The 26,942-nt window shown below is 39.7% G+C and overlaps 3 protein-coding genes across 3 annotated transcripts; 2 read left to right on the top strand and 1 right to left on the bottom strand.

Annotated features, from left to right (window-relative positions):
• Nucleotides 1-444: 444 nt before the first annotated feature.
• Nucleotides 445-21,559, top strand: LOC149085260 (uncharacterized). Its single transcript, XM_089233171.1, has 5 exons — nt 445-597; nt 1,863-1,924; nt 2,213-2,495; nt 19,711-19,856; nt 20,820-21,559. The coding sequence occupies exons 1-5, from the start codon at nt 552-554 to the stop codon at nt 20,952-20,954; spliced, it is 672 nt and encodes a 223-aa protein (XP_089089297.1). The 5' UTR covers nt 445-551; the 3' UTR covers nt 20,955-21,559.
• Nucleotides 3,809-14,998, bottom strand: LOC149085262 (uncharacterized). The gene is made up of 2 exons (XM_089233169.1): nt 14,709-14,998; nt 3,809-7,762 (listed from the first exon to the last, which is right to left on the bottom strand). Exons 1-2 carry the CDS (start codon nt 14,934-14,936, stop codon nt 4,013-4,015), a joined length of 3,978 nt encoding a protein of 1,325 aa, XP_089089295.1. The 5' UTR covers nt 14,937-14,998; the 3' UTR covers nt 3,809-4,012.
• Nucleotides 14,903-18,273, top strand: LOC149085261 (uncharacterized). Its single transcript, XM_089233170.1, has 2 exons — nt 14,903-15,561; nt 16,174-18,273. The coding sequence occupies exon 2, from the start codon at nt 16,178-16,180 to the stop codon at nt 17,579-17,581; it is 1,404 nt and encodes a 467-aa protein (XP_089089296.1). The 5' UTR covers nt 14,903-15,561; nt 16,174-16,177; the 3' UTR covers nt 17,582-18,273.
• Nucleotides 21,560-26,942: the final 5,383 nt, after the last annotated feature.

The following is a 26,942-nucleotide window of genomic DNA, read 5'->3' as shown; positions in this document are numbered from 1 at the left end:
ATGATTTAGGAGAGTCCATATTCAAGCAATATATTTTCGCTGAATAACCGAATATCTTTCACCTTAGTCGGGAGGGAAGATTTTTTGCCAATGGCTCCCTAATTCCAAAGTCGAACCCTGACAATCATTAATAACAATAATTGTTTCGTTTTAACAACTTTTCTTGAACTTTTCACTCGTGTTGTGATTGTACTTCATGCAGTAAAATCAAATAAATGTTTAAATGTATCGAAAATATCTGTTTATTCACCAAGTGCATTCATCGATAGAGCCTCTTGTGATTCTCACGTTTTCGAGAGAGAGATGGGACCATTTGCATTGAACACTATTTTATTTTTTTCTTGCATCCAAATCCTGGGCAACTAGCATACTGAGCATGCGTGTCTTCCACCTACTGTTCATCTGTCCATCTGACGGGAGATTTTCCCGGGCCGAGAGGTGAATTCGATCTGTTTTGAGGCATTCTCCAAAAATCCTTTCATCTTGCTCCTCTTTCTCCACGGGAGAAGAGCGTTTCTCAAGCTAAAGACGTCTTTGGTATACAAACCAATATGGAAGGACCTCAATTCATAATTATTTGCGTAGTCTTGTGTTTTGGTAAGTGCGTGATTCCATTCAGGAGTAAAAAATTTAAATAATTTATATAATATTTTAAAATGTCCCATTGTGTAACCATTTTTCTCATATTATTCAAAAAATTAGTCATATACATAGTAGTAGTTGAATATTAATAATTTTATTTTTGCATATCATTTCTATGACAACAAGAGATTACTCCTCAGAAAACGGAAAAAGAATTTTGACTCTCTTTACGGCTAAATTGTATATGCATCTAAACAATATAATACAACCTAGCCGAATTCATTGGATTGCATGAAAATATATCCATTCTGTAACAAGCTTCAAGCTGACGAAACACAGTACATTAATTAACGATACAAATTTAATTATTTTTCATGCATTTTCAAGCATTCTGGTAGGCATGAGCTCCATCTGGGATTTATACACCATAGCTGTGTTCTCAAACAGCTGGATGAAAATAACGATGTTCATTTAGGATTGGATCCCAGAGTTAATAAATCTCGGGCCAGACTTCAGAGTTGTGTGGTAATTATATAATTCCCACGCTTGACGAGCCTTTGGTTCGTCAGGCCAGGATTCGAATCGCAGCTGGTAATGTTTTTATTGAGTCATTTGATACGGGGGGGAGGGCTCAGCGTCAACGGTGGAGTCGACCGATATAATGAATATGCATATATACGAATTGACATCATTATCATCATCATCATGTCCCCATCCTTCATCATCGTGCCCCCTCAACCTTTCAAGTCCATCTCCACCTATGTTCAGGTCCTTATGTATTTGGTCCTAATAGCAAGTGATGTTTGGGATGTGTCAGTTACAGGAAATGATATAGATCGAAGTTCTATACAGGTGGCAACTTTTTATTTTTCTTATAAGGTTGAAAGCTTATTCTAGACTTTTATGTTTATCGTTAGTTTGTTATTATTATATTTTACGACTTATGGTTTTCAATGATAGATTTTTTTTTTTTTCCTTTTCTTCCAATTCTAAGGGAACCATGATTCCATCATTGGAAAAATTTAAGACAGTTTCTAGATGTCATATACTGAGCAGTCATTTTGCATTTGAACCAAGGAAATATCGAAAGCTTAATAGTGATAATTTTTATTCTGAAATTATATTTCTATCAAGTGAAAGACCGGAACGGCGGCTACACTTAGCCTACATACTTATCACAAACGTCTCAAAACGATGTTCAACCTGAAGAATTTTTTAAATTCGTTCTTGAATAAACTCGAAATTCACTATAACCTTAATTTCTACATACATATTTTTAGGTGTTGGTACCACTGAATACATGGAAAAAACTTCTGCAACACCTGAAAGTGAAGAGAAAAAGGTTAGATTACTTCTTTTTTTAGCTAAAATAGAGAAGTATCAAATATATAAAAAGCTGAAAACGATGAATAATATTTTTGAAGTTGGATTTACAATGTAAAATTATGAATTTATTTTTCCAACTTTTTATGATTCAGTTGCTCTAAAACAATAACTATACTCCAAAGTATTTTGGTGAGAAATTTCTCCGATAGTGTGCTGCATTTTCGCCGAACAAATGGATAAAAAATATTGTTTTGCGTGTACGTAGTGTATTTCTTCCTTACAGACTTGAATTCTGTTTTGATAGGTTCTACAACCTGGTCATTATGTCCAAGATATAAGAAAAAAATCCAATAGCCTGGAACTTCCGACGTCGACAACTAAAATGCAACCGTGTGACGGACACTGTTCCTCACCACCTCCAATGCCAACAAAACGGAACAAAAGAATAGTAGCTCAACATCCTTCAGAAGAAATCGGTGTAACATCTCAAAGTATCCATTCACAAGCAGTGCTTTCGCCTTTTCCGACTCTTGATCCAATTCGAGAAAAGAAAAAAATCAACAAAATTCAAAGAAAACTCAATAAAGGTACATACAGTATTTTATAAAATATTAAAAAAGAGACATTAAATGGAATTTAAATATAAGAAGAATTAAATATAAGAATCATCACACTGATGATTCTTAAAAGTTCGCCGCAGATCATCACCTCCTAGAGAAAGAAGGCCTCCGCACTCTGCCTGTGACGTCAGTAAGTAGTCTATTTTCCCTCAGAATATTCAGGGAAAAAAAATTCCCTGCTCGTGCCAGTATCAATGTTGTGAGGAAAAGAAATGATCTCGAGCTCAGAATTGGAGATTTCTATGCCCCACATCCAATCACTACGCAGCTTTTGTGAGGCAATCAGGAAGATTCGACGCCAAAATAAGAAGAAACGAAATACGATGCTGTGTTTCAAACTTGCTAGGTAGTCTGAATGACGTTTATGGCAAACACTGCAGAGGCCTTCTATCTCTAGGAGGTGATGCGCAGACCCCTACATTATCGTGAGATTGCCTTCCATGGGTAATCATGAAATATCGTGGATAAAATTATATTGAAAATAATAATAGGGCTGCTATTTGAGATTTCTCCTACACCATGCTAAATGTTTAAATGTGTGATATCTCGACGTATATTTCACTTACAAACATGGATATTGTTTGTTTGACTCATTAAATGCAGGAAAAAAAGTTTCTAAGTAGGGTGATTTTAGCGGTTTTGGTGCACAATAGGACTGCGCATTTGCTGCGCATCAAACAATAGGGCTCCCCACTTGCTGCGCATCAAACAATAGGGCTCCCCACTTGCTGCGCATCAAACAAATGGGTGCTTCGCACTTGTTGAGGCTCGCTAGATGGCGCTTCCTATGACGTCATTCCTAAATTATCGTTCTTGCCTATGACGTCATTCCCAAATTATCGTTTTTCAGGGGGGTCATTCCTAAATTAAACTTTATTTCCCAAGTGATGATTTTTTTCAGGGAACATTCCTAAATTAAACTTTTGAATTCATTTTCTGACTTAGAAAAAATTTGCTCCTAAATTAAACTTTATTTCCTGACTTGTTTTTTTTTTTTTGGAGGGATGCTCCTAAATTTTTTTTTTCCATCCCAAGTGATGAGATTATTTCAAAGAGGGGTCATTCCTAAATTAATCTTTTCTTCCACAAATTATTGTTTTTTTACTGACTTAGTTATTTTTCTAATGATTTTTTTTTTTCATTCCTAAATTAAACTTTTTTTTTCACATATCAAGCTGTAAAATAAAATTCCCTCAAAAAGAAATGTTATTGACTTTTCATCATACTCAAGCTGAAAAAAAAAAAATCACACGTAACTCAATTAATGACAGAAGCATTGATGATAAAGAAAATTAAATTTTAATGATACACAAAATAAATGAGAAAAAATATATATACAAGAATAAATGGAAAAAATATATATACAAAATAAATGGAAAAAAATATATACAAAATAAATGGAAAAAAATATATACAAAATAAATGGAAAAATATGTTAAAATAAATGGGAAAAAATATGTACATCAGTGTCCATGTAGCACTGTTCATCGAATGGCATAGTGGCCATACGCATATGTTTTAATGCCATCACCGAGAATATAGCGTTTATCGTCGCGAGGGCACAGCGACGTTTTGCGGAGGGCGACCGTTTGAAGTTTGTGGTTACTGGAGGAGATTTTTAGCATGGTGTTTTTGATCGAGGAGTTGTTGCGGAGGCAAGTCAGGTAGTCTTGATGTTTGAGATGCTTTTTGACGACCGCACGAACGACCCCTTTGGCGGTCTTCTTCTCCGCGACTGCTGTAATCATGCTGTACATTTTTGATCTTAATCCGACGAATTCCACAACGGGTTCGCCGCCGTTCTCGTCCTTCATGACGCCCACCACTTTTTTGTTGTGCAGGCTAAACAGAGGATGATCACCGGGATAGTTTGACGTGTCGAACCTGTGTAGCTCCTCCCTCATGTCTTTGTAAATGTCACCGGTTTTTATCTCGTAGAGGAATGAATCTGTGTCTGTGAACAAAACTTCCACACCGGGTCCGTACTTTTTCTTCATAAAATTATAATGGAAGTCCGCCATCAAGTGTTTGGACAGGTCCAAAATCGTGACACCGGTATATATGGGCCTGTCCAGATGGATTTTCGTCTTCAACATCTTGATGACGGCTAACTCACCGGTGATTATCCTGAAGCATTCGAATGCCGGGGATGATATTAGCTTCCTCAAGCTCTTCTGATTGTTGGCGAGACGGATGTCGACGTGCTTCCTCAAATTTTCTAGCGATTTCCCGTACACAGCGTTATTGAGGAGCTTATAGAAGTCCTTTTCGAATTCGCACCGGGCATTTTTCCTCTTTTCGGTGTTGAACGCTATGTACGGGCGTATCCAAGGCTCTTGTGTGAATTCGACTGCACGCCGAACACCCGTCAGCTTCATCCCCAGCGACGTGTATAACTTCAGGCACCGGTAATGGATGACGTAGGAAGTTTTGTTCATCAGATTTGGTGAGAGCTTTTTGGATGGTTTATCACCGGGTCTTCTGATGAATGGAGAGAGCATGTCACCAGTAATTTCAATGTTTTCTGCCGCCAAGGGGAAACAATTGTGCTCGTCGTGCAACTTCACCGGGTATTCCATGTCCACTTCTAAAATATACCCCTTGACGGCGTTGTCATCGATGTTGAGAAAATCGATGCTCTCGAGTTCACTGGGGGACAACCATCTAAAGTCTCTCACCGGGAGGGGCTCCATCATACACTTTCCGTATAAGTTGTTCACATCATAGTACATGATATATGATGTAGGTTCACTGGGGTTATAACCGGGTATTAACGGGTTGTTGGCTCGCGCATACCGCTTGGAGATCACTGAGACCCCACCTCGGATACCTTTCTCCATGAAGAGATGCATGTCCGGATCTGTTATCAATTCGAGCTTGACACCGGTCATTCGCAGACATGCGTTCCAGGCCAATCCCGGGGATGTGAACGTATGCACCGGGTCGATCTTGTAGTTTTCTTCGCAGAGTTTTCTAAAACTCTCGAACACATCCCCGAGAAGCAGCACGTCAGTCTTCACGTAGAGGTTGTGGTAATCACCGAGGTTGGAACACCGGAATTCTCTCCAAACGGTATGCGCATATGTATACTCGTCACTGGTTATATGTTGATCCCCCAGAGAGGTGTAAAAGGCCTCTCGTGGGGGCAGCACCGGATCTTCGAACTTCTCAAACGAGTCAACGTACTCGTACGGATAACATCCTTTACGTTGAAGAAGATGACTCGTAGCTCCAAAACATTTCTTCATGTTGTTGAAGTCACCGGGGTTCATCGCTTGCACGAGCGAATCCAACGACGCCGCCAAGAACTGGTTGGAATCCAGGAATCGCAGGCGACCGAGAGAAAAGGAGATAAATTTCTCCATATTCCTCCCGATCACCTGGATCCTGCGATCGGGGTACCGGGAAAGTCCTTGCATCAGGAAATGAGCGTCGTAGTTTTGTAAATTGTGAAATATAACCGGGATGTGACGTCTTAACCTGAGCTGGAGATTGCACTTCTGATGCAGCGCCGCTCTAAAACCACCGGTGATGTGACAGTGGTCACGAACCCTGTCGTCACCGAGTGGGCGGTCGCACACCATACAAGTGGTCGCATTCCCGAATCTCTCTTCATCTTCAGCTGTCATCTGCAGAGGCACCGGGTTGTCGAGCTTGCCCATAACCACTCGTTCTTCTTCGACGAGACACCGGAAGAAGACGTCCACGCAATCTTCACCCCTGTACACTGTGGGCTCTTTCACGTATACACCATCGGGCCCCACGACCGTATACGCGAATCCACAGGGGCGGTGAAGGCTCTTCTGGGTTGTGCTAGAGAGAGACGGGTTCGGCTTACAGCTGTCCACCTTCTCCAAGATCGCCTCAAAGTCCGCATATATGACGTATGGAACGTGCAGCTGGTAATGGTTGTTCTTGAAGAACATCACGTTGTCGTCTACACCGGGATACGTCACTCGTTGCAGACCGTGTGTCTGGCAAAGTGGTTCGTGCGCATTCAGCTGCTCGAGGGAGGAGAAGCGTTGCAAGCAATAATTGCAAAAGTGGGATGCACCTTCATACTTGGTCGTGTAGGAAAGCAAACGAGACATGTTTTGGATGAGGCAGTAGTGCGACGTTGTCTCGTTGCTGATGAACAAGAGGTTGATTGGTGTACCAGACACCACCTCACTAATCCTGAGAGGAAACACCTCTCCTCCCTCCAACCCAAAGACGTTAATGCGCACTGAATTCGCAGCTTCGAACCGTGGGATTTGTTTAAGTGTCACCGGGTATACTAATTCACTGGTATTCAATTCATTCTCATACTGAATATAGTTGAACACCCTTTCGGGGTTTTGTTTCACCGGGTGTAGGGCAGCCAGTACGCACCAGAGAAAGCATTTCTCATCATCGTTCTTTACATTTACCACTGCTCTTCTGCTGGCTACCCCCTTTGGCAGCGGAATATAAGTGGCGGCCGCTAGTGGTTGGTATTGCGCCGTGTTGAGCTCGAGCGAGAGCACGCGCTCGAGCACCCAACCACTTCCGCTGCCTTCAAAATCCTCTGTAGCCTGTTTAACCTTATTGAACGCTATTTGAAGGTACTCGTCAATTTGGTCAACGGTTAGTGTGGTGAGCATCTTACTCCGAAGATACCCGTTGCAGAACTCGTCCTCACCGTCACTTCCTTTCCTGGAAAATACAGCAGTCGCGACGATGTTCCATTTCAATGACCGATGTGTGGCCATATCCTCCCTCAACAGCCGCGTCAACTCCTCTCTGACGCTGTCGAGGAAGGTGGTCATATCCATTTCGGTGTCTGGGGTGGGGATCAATTCGTGCGTCGACAACATGTCGAGTGCGCGCCTGACTTGCCCTCCTCCTCCTAGCTGTGCTCCTCCTTGGGGTGCTCCAAGCTGCTGCTGTGCCCCATGGCTCGGTGATGGCCGCTGTGGTGGTGCTCCTCCTTGCGCCCACTGTGGGGACGCATCATGCTGGGGTGGTCCTGCTCGGTGATGGCTCGGTGATGGCCTCTGTGGTGGTGCTCCTTGTGCCCACTGTGGGGGCACACCATGCTGGGGTGGCGCACCATGCCCCATGGCACGCTGGTGGCGCATCAAATCGCTCTTGCGGTGAAACGCTGCATCGCACACCAAACACTTGTGGCGACGCTCGCCATGCGTTAGCCTGTGCTGATTCAGATTCCTACGCAAGGAAAACTCCTTACCACACGTCTCGCATAGATGACGCTCCTGAAAAACAAATAAAAAGGTAACGTAACACACGTAAGTCTAACACATGAAGAAATGGAGGAGAGGTATAGAAACCCACGTCTTCCCGCTAGTTTCGGTGGCGTATCCGCCCTCAAACGCGTGTTAAATAAACCTAAAAAAGAAATTAGTGATTGGTTGGCTGGCGAGAGAGCGTACACGTTGCACAAACCAATTAAAAAAGTATTTCCCCGCAACAAAACAATAGTGGCTGGTCTAAACAGTCAATTTCAAGTCGATTTGGTGGACATGCGTAATCTGGCACCTCACAACGAGGGCTACAACTATCTTCTCACGTGCATCGACGTCTTTTCCAAGTACGGTTTCGTCGTGCCTCTCAAAAGGAAAACCGGTGACAGCGTGGCCAAAGCTTTAGAAAGCATCTTTCAACAACGTCAACCAGTGGCGCTACAGAGCGATAAGGGGCGCGAATTTATAGCGTCACCAGTCCAGCGCTACCTCAAGCGTCAAGGTGTAAAGTTTTTCACTACGGAGAACGAACAGATAAAGGCCAGCGTGGTGGAAAGATGGAACAGGTCTCTCAGAAACTGGATGTACAAGTACTTCACTGCCAAGAACACGTATCGCTACATCGACATGATCGAAGACCTCGTGTGGAGTTACAATCACAGGTATCACAGGTCTATAAAAATGAGGCCCGTGGACGTGAACCCCGGAAACGAGCCGGAGGTGTGGAACAATCTCTATGGGGATACACCCAAGAAACAAGATTGCAAGTTTAAAGTGGGTGATCACGTGCGCATCACAAGATCAAAACACACCTTCGAGAGGGGGTACGATTCTAATTTCACCGAAGAGATATTCGTGGTGACCGAGTGCGTGAAAAGGGAAATTCCCGTTTACAAGCTCGAGGACCTGATGGGGGAAGAAATCAAGGGCACATTCTACGCTGAAGAGATGGTAGGTGTAAAGATGGGAGAAAAATTTCCGATTGAAAAAGTTTTAAAGAAGAGGAGAAGAAAAGGAATTATTCAATACCTCGTGAAATTTCGGGGGTATCCGAAAAAATTCAACGCGTGGGTGGTCCTATAAAAACCCGGAAACAGTGCGCGCATCTGTCATTTCAGAGATGGCTTCTTTCTATCTCACTCTACCCAGCGATGCTTCCAGAGACTTTTTTCCCGACAACACGCTCTCGAGTTTCGTGGTTAAACTTCCAAACACCCTGGAATTCGAATCCGAGATGGAAGTCGCACTGTCGGAGATAATTTATCCCCATTCATTCCACAACATCACTCAAGAGACAAACACTTTCGAATTCGATGTCGGAAACAAGATAATGAAGACCGGTCGCATAGCCCCGGGTTTCTACGAGACGACCCCCGAACTGATCAAAGCCATATCCACTCAAAATTTTCAAGACAAGATTGGTGTGACGTACAATAAAATCACGAAAAAAGTTAAGGTGAACCTCAAGAAAGACACCAAGCTCAGTCTCAGACACGGTATAGCCGAAAACCTGGGTTTCGAACCCGGCCTGATAGAGGGTCCGACCATAGTCGAGGGTCCTTTCACAGCCGATCCTAAATTAGACTTTCATCTCTTGTACGTGTACTGCAACCTGGTCGAACCTCAGGTCGTGGGTAACACCTACGCCCCGCTACTGAGAATCGTGAAAACTAGCGGTCAGGACGGGGATATCGTCAGCGTGTCTTTCGAACGCGCCCATTACGTGCCGCTGGCCAGAAAGAGTTTCGACATCGTTCACATGTATTTAAGGACGCACATGGGCAAGTTTTTCACATTTCAACGTGGAAAGGTGATAGTGAAACTACACTTTAGACTGCGACATGCATTATAAACCGTACCGGAGCTGTGCCCACAGCATCAACGATTATTATCTCGCTCAGGCTGGAAACGGACTCGGATATTATCAGGGTAGCGCTCTGCAAAGAGGTTATGGCCTCGGATCTATATTCAGCTCTCTCTTCAGATCGGCCGTGCCCCTGTTGAAACGCGGTGCCAAGGCAGTCGGTTCTCAACTGTTGCGCTCTGGTGTGGATTTCGCCAACGACATCGTTCAAGGAAAAGACGCAAAGATCGCAGCTCGCGATCGTGCCAAGGAAGCCGGAAGGTCTCTCACGGATAAGGGGGCCAATAAAATCAAATCCATGCTCGGAGGAAAGAATAAAAGGAAGAGACTCGTCAAGAAAACCGTCAGTAAGAAGAGAGCTAGAAAGCTGTCGACATCCGATATATTCAGCGATGGCTTTAATCCACGAAAATTCTCATGAATGTTTGAAAAGCGAAGCCGATCTGTTCACGGTGCCACCCACGGAAACCTCTATAGAATCAGCCGAATGGGTCCAGTACCATCCGATATCTCAAGTGCGCGATTCGGGGGCCCCCATCGAATTTCACGTGGCCGGAAGTGCGGAAGAATACGTAGACCTTTCCGCCACTCAGCTGTATGTCAGAGTAAAGGTGACAAAACCAGAAACCGCCGAAGCGGTCTCGACGGCGAATAATTTCTTGCATACCCTTTTCTCTCAGATTGACGTCACGTTGAATGGAAGAACGCTCACAAACTCATCACACACTTATCCGTATCGAGCTTACCTGGAAACGCTGCTTAACTACGGATCGGATGCAAAGAAAGGACCCCTGACAGCCGAGGGCTACTACAAGGACACTGCAGGTCACATGTCTGACCTAACCAAGAACGAGGGGGCCAAGAAAAGAGCTAAACTCTTGGAAAACTCTTTCGAAATGATGGGCGTACCTCACGTCGACATATTCTATCAACCGAAGCTGATGCTCTCTCTGGTGGACTTGAAGATGAGACTGGTTCGCTCGAAACCCGAGTTCTTTCTGATCACAGCTGCTGAGGGTTGCGACGTGGTGATCGAGCAAGCGAGTATTTTTATGCGTAAAGTAAGAATGAACCCGGCTGTGGCTGTAGCGCATGCCATGGCGCTCGAGAAAACAACAGCCAAATATTGCATTAACCGCGTGATATGCAAGGTTTATTCGATATCCATGGGGAGTATGAGTTTCGTTCAAGATAACGTATTTCTCGGGGTCATGCCCAAGAGATTGGTGATTGGTATGGTGGACACGGAAGCATTCAACGGAACGTTCAATTTGAACCCCTTCGACTTCAAGCACAACAACGTCAACTTTGTCTGTGTTTCTATCGATGGAAGACCAGTACCCCATACACCACTTCAACCCGACTTTAGGAACAAGCACGTCATCAGAGCCTACAACACGCTCTTCGTAGGCACCGGTAGACCCGGTGAAGATAAGGGATGCGACGTGAGCAGAGTAGAATACGAAACCGGCGGTTACTGCCTCTTCGCCTTCAACCTGATACCCGACATGAGCGACTGCGGACACGTGCACCTACAAAAGCAGGGCAATCTGCGAGTGGAACTCAAGTTCTCCTCAGCCTTGATCAAGACCGTGTCGGTTATCATATTCGCCGAATTCGAATCGCTGGTGGAAATAACAAAGTCCAGAAGCGTCTTGTGTGACTTTACGGGATGAACACTAAACAGATAGAGCGAGCCCTCTCGACACACCCCCACACCCGAAAGGCTTTCCTAGGTGTTTTTGCGAGCGATAACTTACCCGAAAACGTGATCAAGTATCCCGCTGCACTGGTTGTGAATACAGACAGAGAGAACGAACCCGGAACGCATTGGTTGGCTATTTACATCGAAAACGAAGCGAGAGCTGATTTCTTTGACTCTTACGGGAACCCACCCACTTACTTCAAGAAGGGGGACATAAACAGATTTCTACGCCGCTACTCACGCGTCGACTACAATGACGTCATGCTGCAATCAGATAAGACAACCGTGTGCGGACACTACGTGATTTTTTTTATCTATTCTCGATGTATCGGCGAAAGTATGAATAACATTGTATCGCGTTTTAATATGCAAAACGATATGCGCGTTGCAAGCTTTGTAAAGAAAAATTTTTCTGTTAAATAAAAGAGAAAAAAAATTCATTCATTTGTCATTTACTATGGAACCTTTCAAGCTGACACATCCGAGCACCGTGCTCATTGCCGGACCCACCGGTTCGGGAAAAACATATTTTCTCAGAGAACTATTAAAACACAGAAACGAAATGTTTCGAGAGCCTCGTCCGAAACGAGTTATATGGTTTTACGGCGAATATCAGACTTTGTTCGAAGACATGGAGGACCACGTGGAATTTCGAGAGGGAAGCAATTTCGAAAGCGTGGAAGAAGACAGCTTGGTGATTTTAGATGACCTCATGAACGAGCTATCGGGCGAGAAAAAATTAGCAAACCTTTTCACAAAGTACAGTCACCACAGAAAATTGACCGTGATTTTCATAGTGCAGAACGTGTTTCACCAGGGGCGGGAAATGAGAAACGTTTCTCTGAACGCGCAATATATGTTTCTATTCAAAAATAGAAGAGATGTCAGTCAGGTGACCCACCTGGGACGTCAGCTGTTTCCCAATAAAATCAAATTTTTCAACGAGGTGTTCGAGGATAGCACGAAAAAACCGTATTCGTATTTAATGGTTGATTTACGACCCGAGACGGAGGAGGAAATGCGCCTGCGCACTAACGTGTTACCGGGGCAGACGCAATATATCTATAAACCCAGGAAATGAAACTTTCCATTTTCGAACATGACGGCTGTGATAGAGGTCGAGGGTTTCCAGCTGTCGGATAGAACATTCATAATCAAGGAGTTGGCATGGTGTTTCATGCATTCGAGAGAAAATTTTCACTATGTATATAAACCGCCCAAAAAGTTTTCGGAATTATCTCCTAGAGATAGACACCAGTGCCTCTACGTCACCAACAACATACACGAAATATCGTGGTCGGCTGGTGATGTACCTTTTGAAATGCTGGAGCGGCATTTGCAGCGATTATCAAAAGTCGTATTGTATACTAAGGGCCACGACAAGTGTCGGATGCTACTGCAGCAGTACGGGTTAAAAGTTTATAATCTAGATGCGATTCTCTGCCCCAACATTGTGGACTTGCCAGAAGTGAGCGCGAACTGTTTTCTCCACGAAAACATGATAAAGCACTGCGCGCTGAAGAAGGCTATAGCATATAGCACATGGTTGGAATAAAAACATCGTTATTTTAAAGTATGGCATTGGAGAAGCAACAAGTACTCCGTCTACTCTCTGCCTGTCCGAGGAATAAACGCAAAGACTTGTTGAAGAAATTACCGAAATCGGCGTTAAAGACGGTCTGCGAGTGCTCGCTCAATATTTTGAAGGGTGTCATTCCGTTATCCCCGAAACAGAAAAATAAACTGAAAAGACATAAAAATACACTTCGCAAACTTGCCTGCAAAAAGACGCCGCTGTACGAGAAAAAGCGCGTGCTCATTCAGAAAGGAGGTTTCTTGTTCCAGTTAATCCCTGCCGCTATACAAACCCTCGCAACTTTGTTCATGAAATAATGGAATACGCTCGAAAATACGCTTTGATCCCAGAAAATTTGTTATCGCGTCACGTCACCACAAAAGAGCAGCTTTCTGAGTTGGACAACGAGATGTTGAAAATACTTCGAAGCAAGGAGCCCGAAGCTATAAAAATTAAACTCTATCAGAATCTGCTGAACAAGAGAATCAACGTAGCCGAGAATAATCCACCGGCAATTCAAGAAGAGAAGAAAGTTGACGAATCACCGATAGCTCTGATTTCTGTCCCGAAATCGCAAAGGGGACACTCGGAAAAAATTATCACACATATAAATAAGCATCCGAACATATTAAAGATTAATTCTAACGGCTCGATCGTTTATAAGAGCAGGCTCGTCAAAGGAAGCGACATTCGTGAGTTGATATCAAGTGTGCTCGGTCGGAGAAAATCACCCGTGGTGGGTCAAGAGATTTTCCTGAAAGCGCTAGAAGAAACCGGAGCTCCGAGAGATTATATAAAAAATCCATTCTTGAAACATAATTGGTTAGAGCTTTGAAAAATGGCTACAGAAGAAAACAAGGCTGATGTTCCGTCATTCGATCTACCTAGCTGCTGGTCCTTGGAGAGCCAAGTGATAAGACACAAGAGAATTTATACGATAATCATACTCCTGCTGTTTGTATTATTCACATCAATTGCTACGTTCACATATAAAACCCAAATGAACTATGAAAGATGTAATTCCTCTCTTCCGCTGGGAGGAAATATTTTTCTCACGTATTGTAATAAAACCTACGATATACGCTATTTTAGCGGAAATGCGCCCACTACGAAAGCCGTTAATCTCACCAGTGCGCAAATGTATAAATTGATTCACGAGTCTGCTGATGTACAATTGAATAAAAAAATTTCTATTTGAATTCTTGTGTCGTTTTGAAATTGTTTCGCGACATGAAATTCCCAGATGTTTCGCAGCTCTACCATTAAATAAAGTTTAAATACCTTACATGAAATAAATTTAACTTGAAATAAATTTACGCCTGAGAAATTGTTTCGCGACATGAAATACAACTGAATAATTTTTTTTTCGATGAATGAAAATTTAACTCGCGACATAAATAAATTTGATTTGAAATTAAATTTAACTCGGAATAAAATTTAACTTGTAATGAAATTCCCAGATGTTTCGCAGCTCTACCATTAAATAAAGTTTAAATACCTTACATGAAATAAATTTAACTTGAAATAAATTTACGCCTGAGAAATTGTTTCGCGACATGAAATACAACTGAATAATTTTTTTTTCGATGAATGAAAATTTAACTCGCGACATAAATAAATTTGATTTGAAATTAAATTTAACTCGAAATAAAATTTAACTTGTAATGAAATTCCCAGATGTTTCGCAGCTCTACCATTAAATAAATGAGTTTAAATACCTTACATGAAATAAATTCAACTCGAAATAAAATTTACTCCTGAAAATTAATTTGGAATAAAATTTAACGCGCGATAATTTAAAAAAACAACTAACCTCTTTCTTCTTCTTCTCTGACGGAGCATATCCACTTGGTCCAGCTTCTACTGGCGCAGGACGCTTCAGGCATTGCTGGATGAAATTCTCCTCATCCTCAATCATTAATTTTATATCGCGATCACTAACTAAATCCTCGTTGAGACATTCATTGACGAAATTATCGTCATTTTCCAACAATCTAACTAATTCTTCTTTACTTATACCGAAATCGATAAAACTAGCCATTGCGCGAACGTACGAAGCGAAAGCTAAAAAACTTGATGCTGTCTGGACAAAACTCAAAAACGAAGTGAGAGGATCTGCAAAGAAGATGATACTTTTAATGAGATAAAGGGTTAGGAAGCGATAACGAGTCTCGTGTGCTATGCGTCATTACTCGGGCAGACAGTACTCATATAGTTATCAGTGTCGCGTGCAGAATAATCGAAGCAACGCGAGTGATGCATACTCACGTCAATATCATTATCAGTGATTTATGTAACATTGGATAGTGTATCGTTAGATATTGGTACTGTATCAGTGATGCATGCTCACATGAATATATTGTATCAGTGATTCACGTGAATGAGATAGTGATGCTACTCACATCATTATCAGTGATTCATGTAACATTGGATAGTGTATCATTAGATATTGGTACTGTATCAGTGATGCATGCTCACATGAATATATTGTATTAGTGATTCACGTGAATGAGATAGTGATGCTACTGGGTGCACTTTGAGATTCACAGTATATTCCTATACTTATGCTTATCAACTGCAACTGCAGTATATAAACTGCGGGACAGACACAATTCCTTAACTTAGTTCTCTCGCTCGCTTGGATACACTTCTCTCTCCGCAACTTGGTAAGATTTTTTTTTTCTATGGCTTCTTGCGTGTTAGATTTTGAGGGATTCTTGCTTAAAAGTGGGATATATGTTGTTAAGGAAATGGCTTGCTTTGATTTAAGCACAGGGAGAGTATATCACTCTCTCTACAAGCCGCCATTCTCTAGCAAGGAGCTATCCGAAGAAGATTTCCCACAAATGCTCTGGGTTAGCAGAAATCTTCTTAATATTAGATGGGGGGAAGGGCTTTTCGATTATAATTTAATGAAAATTCATCTCATCACTGTTAATAACAGATATAGTTGCATTTATGTGAACTGCAGGCAAAAAAAAAAATTTCTAGAGCAACGATTCAACCTGGAGACAGTGAAAGTCTTAAACTTCCCAAAATCCTTGACTTCTTGCGGGTTTCACCCTCTGCAAAAAGGGCATTGCGCAAGAAGCAAGGTCGTAGCATGCGCTGAATGGTTAGATGCATAAAAATTTAATTTTGTAAAATAATAATAATAATAAAAATTTAAAAAACTTAAAAAAAAAAAAAAAACTTCTGTTAAAATATATATTTCGCAATTTTTTTTTTTTTCATCTTGAGAGTTGCGGAGAGAGACTGTATGCGTTGTTTTCATTTAGACAGATGGAAAGCCTCCGCTATGAATACGCTCGGAACGTACTGGATACTTCCGTTGCGATACTACACCAGCTCGAATCTGAAATCGTGTACCGTCCAGCAGAGGAATGCGTCTTCAAGTTTGGCGACAAGACTTATCCGATGCCCAGACAGCATGCTGGGTATGGTGACGCTGGCCTACACTACACCTTTTCCGGAATGACCCTCCAGGCCCAACCGTGGACACCTCTCCTCTTGGATTTGAAAGCCGTGGTCGAGAGCATCTCAGGCCATGACTACAACTTTGTTGTCGTCAACCGATACTCTGATGGAACCAAGAGCATCTCCCCGCATTCCGATGACGAATCACAGCTCGTCAAAGATTACCCCATCGCTTGCCTCTCCCTGGGCGCTGAAAGAAAGCTCGTGTTCTCTCGACGGGGGCACCAATCCGTGGACCGAATCCTGGAACACAACAGCCTGCTGACGATGCTACCTCCAACCAACCAGCTGTGGCGTCACGCGATACCTAAAGACCCAAAAGTAAAAGACGTCCGACTCAGCCTGACGTTCCGGAAAATGGTTTCGAGTAACAAGCGCCCATCACCGAACACTCAACCACCATCGGCTAAGAGATCTCGCAGCAGTGGATTCAATAAGGAAGCGCCGCCTCCCAACATCTTTCACGTGAAGGAGAACTTTTTCGTCAGCGTCGTGATCTTCAGTGGTGAAGTGCGCGTACATATTCGAGAATTTTTCGAACGCGATGGACTCATGCACCCAGCTAAAAATGGAGTGACTCTTTCGCCGTACGTGTGGGAATGTTTGAGAACCGAATTCTCTCGTCGTACTATGCTGCAACGCGTTGATAGAACTTTCCTAGTGTCGGAGAACCTGATCGTGGACTACAGCGGTGATGATGTGCTAATTCAAACTCTACATCGCGGGGACAACAAAATTTTCAAGTGCTCCGAAAACCCCCTCAAAATGACTTTCCAGGCAATCGAGGCACTCTTCTGGAGCGAGGATGATAAACCACTTCATACCGTGATCAGTGAGCTCGTGCAGAAAACGCTCTGCTTGGACTATCTGAAAGTGTGTGTGCGCGAAAACCAAACTAAAGGAACGAGTTCTATGGATATCACCGACATTTTGGCTAAATTGGTGAGTGAAAAACTTTTTGCTAGCATCGAAAAAATTGTTGACTGCCATGGGTGTTCCATGGGATATGCTAATCAGTTGGGTCATGAATGTCTGCAGTTGAATGATAATTTAATGTTTTATAAATATTTTGATCATGCTTTAACCCTGATTGACTTTCGCGAAGTCGCTAAAACTCTGGCGGAAAATTACGATGTAGCGGAAAAATGTTTTAATGCGATTGATTTTGATGTTTTGAAATCTAAGATAGAAGAAATTTATTTGAAATAAATGAAAATCATATAAAATGACTTTGTATTTTATTGCTCCTTTGGTTTATTTTTACTTTTCAGCTTGGACATACAAAAGTTTATTTGTGACTTGAAAAAAATTTTATTTTAAAATTAATGAAACGATTCATCTTTGTTTAGTTTAGAAAATAAAGTTTAATTTAGGAATGAAAAAATCATCAGAAAATAAAGTTTAATGTAGGAAAGATCCCCAAGTTAGAAAAAAAAAAAAAAGTCTGAAATTAAACGATAATTTGGGAAAGATCCTTCTCTTTGGTGATATCTTCGAAGTGACGTTATGGGAAAATCTTGGGATAGAAAAAAATTAAGTTAGAAAATGCATCCCTCCAAAAAATAACAAAGTCAGAAAATAAAGTTTAATTTAGGAATGACCCCTCTTTGAAATAATCTCATCACTTGGGAAGTCAGAAAATAAACGATAATTTGGGAAAGAGTTGAAAGAACGGTAATGAACTTTAAATTTCCCAGGGTGTTGAGAAAAAAAAAAAAAACCAAGTCAGAAAATAAAGTTTAATTTAGGAGCAAATTTTTTCTAAGTCAGAAAATGAATTCAAAAGTTTAATTTAGGAATGAAAAAAAAAAATCATTAGAAAAATAACTAAGTCAGTAAAAAAACAATAATTTGTGGAAGAAAAGATTAATTTAGGAATGACCCCTCTTTGAAATAATCTCATCACTTGGGATGGAAAAATGCATACCTCCAAAAAAAAAACAAGTCAGGAAATAAAGTTTAATTTAGGAGCAAATTTTTTCTAAGTCAGAAAATGAATTCAAAAGTTTAATTTAGGAATGTTCCCTGAAAAAAATCATCACTTGGGAAATAAAGTTTAATTTAGGAATGACCCCCCTGAAAAACGATAATTTGGGAATGACGTCATAGGCAAGAACGATAATTTAGGAATGACGTCATAGGAAGCGCCATCTAGCGAGCCTCAACAAGTGCGAAGCACCCATTTGTTTGATGCGCAGCAAGTGGGGAGCCCTATTGTTTGATGCGCAGCAAGTGGGGAGCCCTATTGTTTGATGCGCAGCAAATGCGCAGTCCTATTGTGCACCAAAACCGCTAAAATCACCCTACTTTTCTAGATATAAGATGTATAGGAAAGAAGGATATGTTAAAAAAAATTGTATCTAATACATATACAGTCTCTTGGAAAATAAATGACACATCTAAGATCTATAAGTTCTTTGAATGCTTTTTCTAATGGGAAGTATGTTTCTATGTTTACCTGTTCAAGGGTGACGTAATTATAAGGACTTCACTTTGCACCCTGTATTTGTAAAAGCACATAGGAAAGAAAATATTACTGTCCATGATAATTATGGTTTCCGTTTTAGGATGGGTAGCTTCTCAATTTCTCATGGAGTGCATATCATATTCTATTTTTAACACATCGTGGTGAATGAAACGGAAATAACTCCAACGGAAAATATGTCATTACATGTAATTATTACTCTTGTATAAGCATCAAATACCATATCAACACATTTCTTTCAGGCGCACTGGCTTCTTTTTCGTTTTTTCGTTTTTTTGCTATATTCCTGAATTCCAAGTAGACCTAATGAAGGGTTTCCCCGCCTTTTTGATGTCGCAGAGCCCCCTGTAACGAAAGCCAATTTCACCGTGTTCCCCCCCCCCCTATAAAATCCAAAATGTATTTATTTATTTTTTATAATTTACATATCACAAAAATAGAAGCGATAAATACAAATTTTACAGCACTAAATGTGTTATTTATGCAGTGGAGTAAATGAAAATGATCCCGCGGACCCCTTACAAAGTACTCATGGACTCCCGGGGATCCGCTGGCCGCAGATTGAAAAACACATAGCACAAACACAAACACACTGGCCCTAGTGATTAAATATTGTATAAAGTATGTGCAAATGCTGACGCATTTCTCTTTTATATGTTAGAAATCATTATGCTCCAATCATTGTGTATCTTTAATTACTCAAATTATTAATTTTATTGTTAACATATTTTTTCTTTCTGTCCGTTATAGCATACATTCAGTTTTTGCCACCTGTGTGCAAGTCAGACTTGTAAATATGGTTTCTAACGTTGCTGTTGATGAATATAGCCTCTATCATTTTTATACTTTATAGGAAATCGTAGCAATAAATCGACAGTGGTGAAGAAAATTAATTCCATGGTCGGATCTGATGATGACAAGGATAAAATGGATGCATCAAACGATGGGACGGATCGGAAATCCCGTAAAAAGATGATCCAACTGAAAAAACTTCAGCCAGTAAGAATTACTATAAATGCTTTGCAATTTCATTTCCATAGTTTTCTATAATTCCCCTAAAGAAGGCAAATTGAAAAAAATGGTTGGTTATTTATAAAATCAACTATAAAAAAACGCAACGCAATTTTTTTTTAAACAGAACCCAGAAATTGACTTTTTAAAGCTAAGAGAAATGTACCTACAAAGACCTGAGAAAACGTTATTGTTTTAGCCACAACGAGGGGACCTGTCTTTATTACACTTGAACGAATGATAAAGGAAAAATGTGTGAAGTAAGAGGCATTGAACTGGAGAAGAAGAGCGGTCAATGTCGTGGTAAATCAAAGGAGTGGCACACGAATATGCCCCAGTTTTTTTTTATTATACATATGCATTGTTTGAATTAGATTATTATTTTTATACAGATTAGAATTTTATTACTAATAATTTCGAAGATTTCGATAGATATACTAGAAAGAGTGGTCCAGTTTCACAAATATATTCTTCATTGAAATTTAAATTTTATTAATTCAGCAGTGATCACATTATTATTGAAGAGTTTACTTTAGTACTTCTTCCGTAAATTTTTTTGAAAGATGAAAATGATGTTAACAGTGAATTTTTTTATAAACAAAGAATGCAGCACGGTACTAGTTATTGATTAATCCAATGTAAGATGAAAAAAATTTCAAATTATTCATATATACAGTATTAATTAATGGTAATAATCGGGATTACTGCGGGATGTTTTGGGGATAAAATTGTATTGAACATAGTACGTGATAGGGCCGTGATTACCAATCAATGTGTCACGGCAATTTAAGTGCCACTAAACTAGCAGGGGTGCTGCGAGATATTTGAAATTCTCATTGGTGTCGAGAATTTGAAATGTCAGGGAATTTTTTGATTATAACATGCTGATTCCTCAAATTACGTTTATATGATTTGCCTGTACGTTGACTGTTATTTTTATTTGCAATTTAGCCAGTTCGTGAAGGGCAAACACCTAGAAGGCTACGACAGCATATGCAGCACAAGAAAAAAGTAAAGCATTTCTTACAGAAAAGAATTCAAGAACAAATCGAGCAGAGAAGCCAAAAGCAAGAATCAAAAATATGATGTGTGAAAATTTCTGCAGATATAACTGATGTTTCTCTTTTTGTAATCGTGTTTTTTGTGATGTCAGGTTATACACAATATTGAACGCCTGTGTGAGATTTTTTCGCAAGAGGATGTTTGCTCAGCGTAACAATCGGTTAAACTCATCATCATAGTAATGATCAATCAGTTCCGGAGGTGACTATTTTATAAACAAACGGGAATGACCTTATGTTCACAAATAATTTCTGTTATAATGCTTTAAAGTGGAAAAAATTTATTATCTCTTGTAGATTTTACACATTCCAAATTTCCTCTCTTCGTTTAAATGTCTGATTAATTCATAAACCATTACATGAATCATTGCATGTTAGTGTGTGCACTTCGTGTTAGAGATCAAAACTACGAAGAACTATCTCTTGAATTCTCACCTACATTCGTTTAAAAACGGTATTGATGTAATGACAAAATTGTAAAGAAACCCAAGAAAATGTAGAATTTTTTTTTTTGTTCTTCATCACACGCATACTATACACGGTAATTATTTTCTCAAGCTTCATTTCTCAACATAACAAAAAAAGGGTTAATTTTATAAGTTAAAGTTTCAAGTACAAAAAAGTCCGAAATGAGTAAATATCATTGGACTATACTAGATAGAGTAAAGAGCCAGCTCTCTCTTTTTATTTAGTAGAATATTTTCAATTATGAATATGTAAAACGATGCAAGACAGTGGCGTCGGAGCCGGGGGTCATGGCCCCACAAGGGCGGGGCTGGCAGGACTCTAGCCCTGGGGCCGGGACAATTCTCATCATTTTTTGCTTTTTCATGCTATAAATTAACCATAGAAGGGCCCGTGAAAAGTCTGATCCGGGGTCCGCAAAAGATCCCAGTCTAGAGGCCCTGCTCTAGGATGTGGGGAGGGGCCATGTTGCCGGGGGTGCTCGAGAATCCACGGAAGTTTGTAGAACGGGTCCGAGCACCCACAGAATTGATTCAGAAATTGAAATTATCTACATGGAAGACGAGCACCCACGGGTATAAAACACTTCCGACGCCCCGATGCAAGATATCATGATTTTTTGCAAGAATTTAATCAAAATCTATACGATCCATATCGTAACTGGTTTTTTTTCCATATCATATCAGAGCATTTATAATTTCATACTCAGGATTTAAAAAAAAAATACGGTACTTATACATGGATCTTATCTTTCAACAGTTTAGTTGAAAATATATTGAGTTGATCAGCTCGAGAGACTTACAATACTCAGCTCATATGCCTACCTATACTATATAAGAAGGAATTAAAATTAAATATTTAAAGTTATAGAACAGTGCATATGTTATCTCTACGAAATCATGCAACCATAATATAATCTGTGATCCTTTTACATTTCAAAACATATCTTCATTCACATATCTTCTTTATGATATGTACTACCCGCGTGCATGACGTACCTAATAATGCAAAGCAAGTCGATTGCTAATGTGATGTTATTCCATATTGATATTAAATGTCTGAATGTTTAATGTCGTTTATGGTATTCTACCTTTTTAGAATAACTGAGTATTCAAAAGAACATACTGTAGCATCTGCTTCTGGTGGAACAATAAAAAATTTCGTTGTATAAAAACGTCATCGATTTATATTGATTTTAGATTTCGTTTACTGTAGTTTCAGTGAGAATTTCGTCATGAAGTTTTGAAGCGATAATTAAAGTGCTTTTACATCAGAAAAAAAAATTGGCATACACTTTTTCAGCTCAATTTTAAGTCGTTTTTTAACTATCATTTTTTTTTTCATTTTTGACTAAACAGAAATATCGTAAATAAAATATCTTATTTTAGAAATTCTTATCCAATTTCGAGAAAAGATAACGGTACAACAACCTCTAGAGTCTTATGACTGCATAATAAAGTCTATAAGGGACTTAAATATTGTATTGTGAATCTTCAATCTGTTAATATGCATATGACCGCAAGCTCTGATCATTTTGCGTGCATTATCGCTTCATATACATATTCACCAATACGTTTCTACGACATCAACTCCCGCGTAGTTAACCATGTGCGACTGTTGACCTCATAACACCATTCTTAGTTTGTCCAAAACACTTCAATCCTTCCGTTTAACTTTCTATATTTTACTTTTAAAGAAATTTTATAATCATAGGCTCTTACTGAGAAATAGAGCAAAAGAAATTGTGTGTGCAGATGTTTCTTAACCTGAGGGATATTCTTTTTATTACTCCCGCATTATGGCAAAACTTCAAACACGAACGTATGAATATGCGTTGATCATACGTATTATGTTTCCGATATCATTGTTGTCTAAAATTCTCCATTTTTTTTCTCAATCCTGTGAAAGAAAAAAATAATTATTTTTGCGTAATAAAATGAGCTGAATTATATTTTTCAGTTAAATATTTTCATATAATGAAAACTGAAGTTTTCATTCTCTATCATATATTAATGGATTATTTCATATAGTTTCCTTTTTTAAAAAATATAAATAAAATAAAATGTGTGTAGTCTAAAAAAAACAAAATAAGATGCCATGCCTTCTACCCATTTTCTTCGAGAAATAATAAAATGCACCAAAAATTAAACAAATTGTGAAAAACAATTTTCCCATAATTAGGAATCAATTTTTTTTTAAATTTCTTGTCTGTGACGAATGCATTTAGTTATGTTCACGCAATCTTAAGAAAAACTAAACTAAATTTTTGAAGCACTTTTTAATAAAAAATGTCCTGCCCAATGCAGAATTTAACTCCTGAGTAATTGCTACTAGTATAAGAATTAAAAGAAACAAACGTATGATTTTAATAGAAACAGAACAGTTTCCATGAACCAATTGCCCAAACAGCTGCTATTCTCAGAGCACATGACCTATTAATTTCTGAGCACACGTTGTCTTTGCTAACCACATTCCTTTAAATATCCCAACTAAAAAAAACAAAAAAACAAGGCAAGCATGCCATCAAAAATAAACACAAGGAAAACAACGTTGATCCAGTTTTTATCAGTCCGTTTGCCTACATAGTTGCTCCTCTAATAACATTGCTACCAGAAGAAAGTTTATTATATACATTGTTTTTCCGTATTCGGTCAGTGTTGAGCATTTTATTTTGTCGACGTTTGGATCTCTGTTTCAAAGTATATTGTCGAATTTTTATTTCATTTTCAAATTTTTATTATGGTAATGAAAATCATACCCATATATTTTCAATTTTCTTTCCCGATAGTTAATTCATTACGTCGTATTAAATTCGTTTTTATATACTATAATCGGGTGGTTTTACCGCCGATTTAAAATTTCTGTACAGCAACATCCATGCCCAATTGAAATATATACATATCCCTAGAGTAGTGGTTCTCAAACTTCAGTCACTCGCGGCTCGCTTGCTTCGTGGATCATCTGCGGCTCCCCAAGCAAGTTTAATAGATACAATCAACGCTCGTTATAACGCCCCACGTTATAGCAACCTTTCCATTACAACGACCGGTAGGATAAGTGATAAATGTTTTCACAGAATAGGGGTCATTCAAGTATTACTTCAGCGAGGGGGGAGGGGGTTTAGGATTTGCTGACTTTTGATGACAAGGGGGGGAGAGGGGGGTTTGAAGATTGCTTACGTCATCAACCACGCCTTTTTGAAGGTATGAAATATTCTAAGCTGCTGACGAAATTTTGCTGACGGGGGGGGGGGTCAGTGTTTTGCTGACAGGGGGTGGGAGGGGGGTCAAAAATGGCTGAAAATCTGCTTACGTAATACTTGAATGGCCCCATAACTATCATATATGGTTAACTTTCGGTATAAGACCCTCCCGATATAACGTCAGTTTTCGTCGGGACGAAGGGGTCGTTATATCGAGTGTCGACTGTATTATGCATTCATAAAACAGTTGCTAACCTCTTTAAAGCCTAAATAGGCACACACATCAATATTTCCAGCTCATCGCGACACCTTTGACAAAGTTTTTCGACGCCCCTAGGAACTATACTGTAAATGTGTAAATATGAATTTTTAAAACAAATGTGGCAAACAAAGATTGTTTCACCATTTTTTCCCCCATGAGTGCTAAGATCGTTTTAGGTGCACGAATGATATCCGTAGATACCATATTAATATGTAAATAATGACAAATGCCTTCGAATCGATTACGGCAGTGGTTCTTACCTTTTTTCCATCAACGCACCCCCAGTGCAATACAACTTGCCTTCACGCACCTACCTTTTGGATATCTAATTTTCTATTCGTTATTTTTTTCCTAATCAGTTATATTAATTCTCTTAATTAATCTATTAATAAAATTTTACAAACCCTTTGCTTATTATTTAATTCCCCTTTTCGGCTACTGTTGATATTTAATTTTGACTTCTTTTTTTTCTTTTAAATAAATTCAAAACAAAACTATAAAAAAAAGACTAACATTTTTCAAAATTTGTGCAAAAGGTTCAATGAATTGTTTTTCCCTTATTGATTCCAGCTAATACAACAATATACAGGATGTACTGGAAGTCTTAACTCGGCCTTTATATTATCTCATTAAGCGTTCGTCGTAGAGAAATGGATCCAATTTAAAATGTACTCAAAATGTGTTTAAGAATCATCGTTTACCAGTTTTGAGAGTGGAAAGTACAGTGCGTCACAAAATAAAAAGGCTACATTTTCATATGAAAACTTCGTCCTAAAGATCCCAATTAGAAAGTTGTTGCCCTGTCTTTTCTGAATCCAACAAAAACAATTCTCGTTTCTAAGTGCAATATTCACTGATATATTTGAATTGAAAAATCGGATGAAAGTTGGGAAAGAACAGCATAAACTAACGGACAATTCTTCTATCCCAACTTTCTTCTAAATTTTGAATTCAAATATCTCAGCAAACATTGCACTTAGAAACGTGGCCCTTTTTGGCCTCGGGAGAGACAGAGCAACAACTTTCTGATTTGGTTTTTTAGGACAGGACAGGGCGTCCATATAAAAATTCAGATTTTTTTTATTTTGTGGCACACTTTATTTTCACTCCCAAAATTGGTGCAGGGTGATTTTTGAACACATTTTGAGAATTTTTAAAATTAAAACCATTCCTGTACGACGAGCGGTTGATGAGATAATGCTATACGTTTGTTTAGCACGTGCATTAAATTTTCTGACGTTTTTCGTGAATGATGCCTACGACTGTATCAAATTTAAGCACAGCTTGCTAATATCATCAGATACAAATGTAAACAAACAGTATTTTTTATTGTTAATGGTGTTTTCTCGATCCAAATGGAAAACGAGTACGAACGCTAATTGAAAAAAAAACTTTTGCAACGCGAATTTCACGTGATATATTTGCACAAACGAAAATTAAAAGATAAGGTGTCAAAATGTCTGTATAATTCACGTTTTTTTTTTTTTTAACAATTGAAAATTGATCATCATTTCAATTATTCTGCATAATCAGTCAACATGCTGTAACTTTTTTTTCCATCTCGCACTCCCCCCCCCCCCCCCAACCAAAAAAATGCTCTCCCACACTCTCAGGGATACGAGTACCCTCGGTTAAGAACCACTGGATTATAGTAATGCCAAAATTCTGTGGATGTGAGTCACCTTTTGATTGCCCGATCCTCTTGAGCACTCCATGGCGTTTGAGTAACTGCCGCCACAAGCTACATTCATTCATTCAAACCGAGCATGACTCCGGTCCATCGCAATAGGAGAGAGGGGGGGGGGGGCTACTACCGATACTACTACACTCATACTACCGATTGAGTTGTGCCAGAAGTATGTGCATATATAAGTATCTAGCAGTTTCTGAGTGCATATCTAGTGTCGTGTTTTTGAATTTTCAGTGTTGCCATCTGTGAGTGAAATGCAATGATTCAATATTTTCACCGCTGTAAACCTGTTGCTCTCTATGGCGAGACTTTGTAACGGGGAGATCGGCTCGAAATTGGGAACCACAGAAAACCAATTTCAGCCGACCGCCACTGTGGTGTCAGCAGGGCCGTC

Source organism: Pholcus phalangioides, unplaced genomic scaffold (genome assembly GCF_987345545.1).
Source record: "Pholcus phalangioides strain wild (caught in Gottingen) unplaced genomic scaffold, Ppha-v1.0 ptg000007l_1, whole genome shotgun sequence".
Classification (NCBI taxonomy): domain Eukaryota; kingdom Metazoa; phylum Arthropoda; class Arachnida; order Araneae; family Pholcidae; genus Pholcus; species Pholcus phalangioides.
This window is presented reverse-complemented; position numbering and strand designations above follow the sequence as displayed.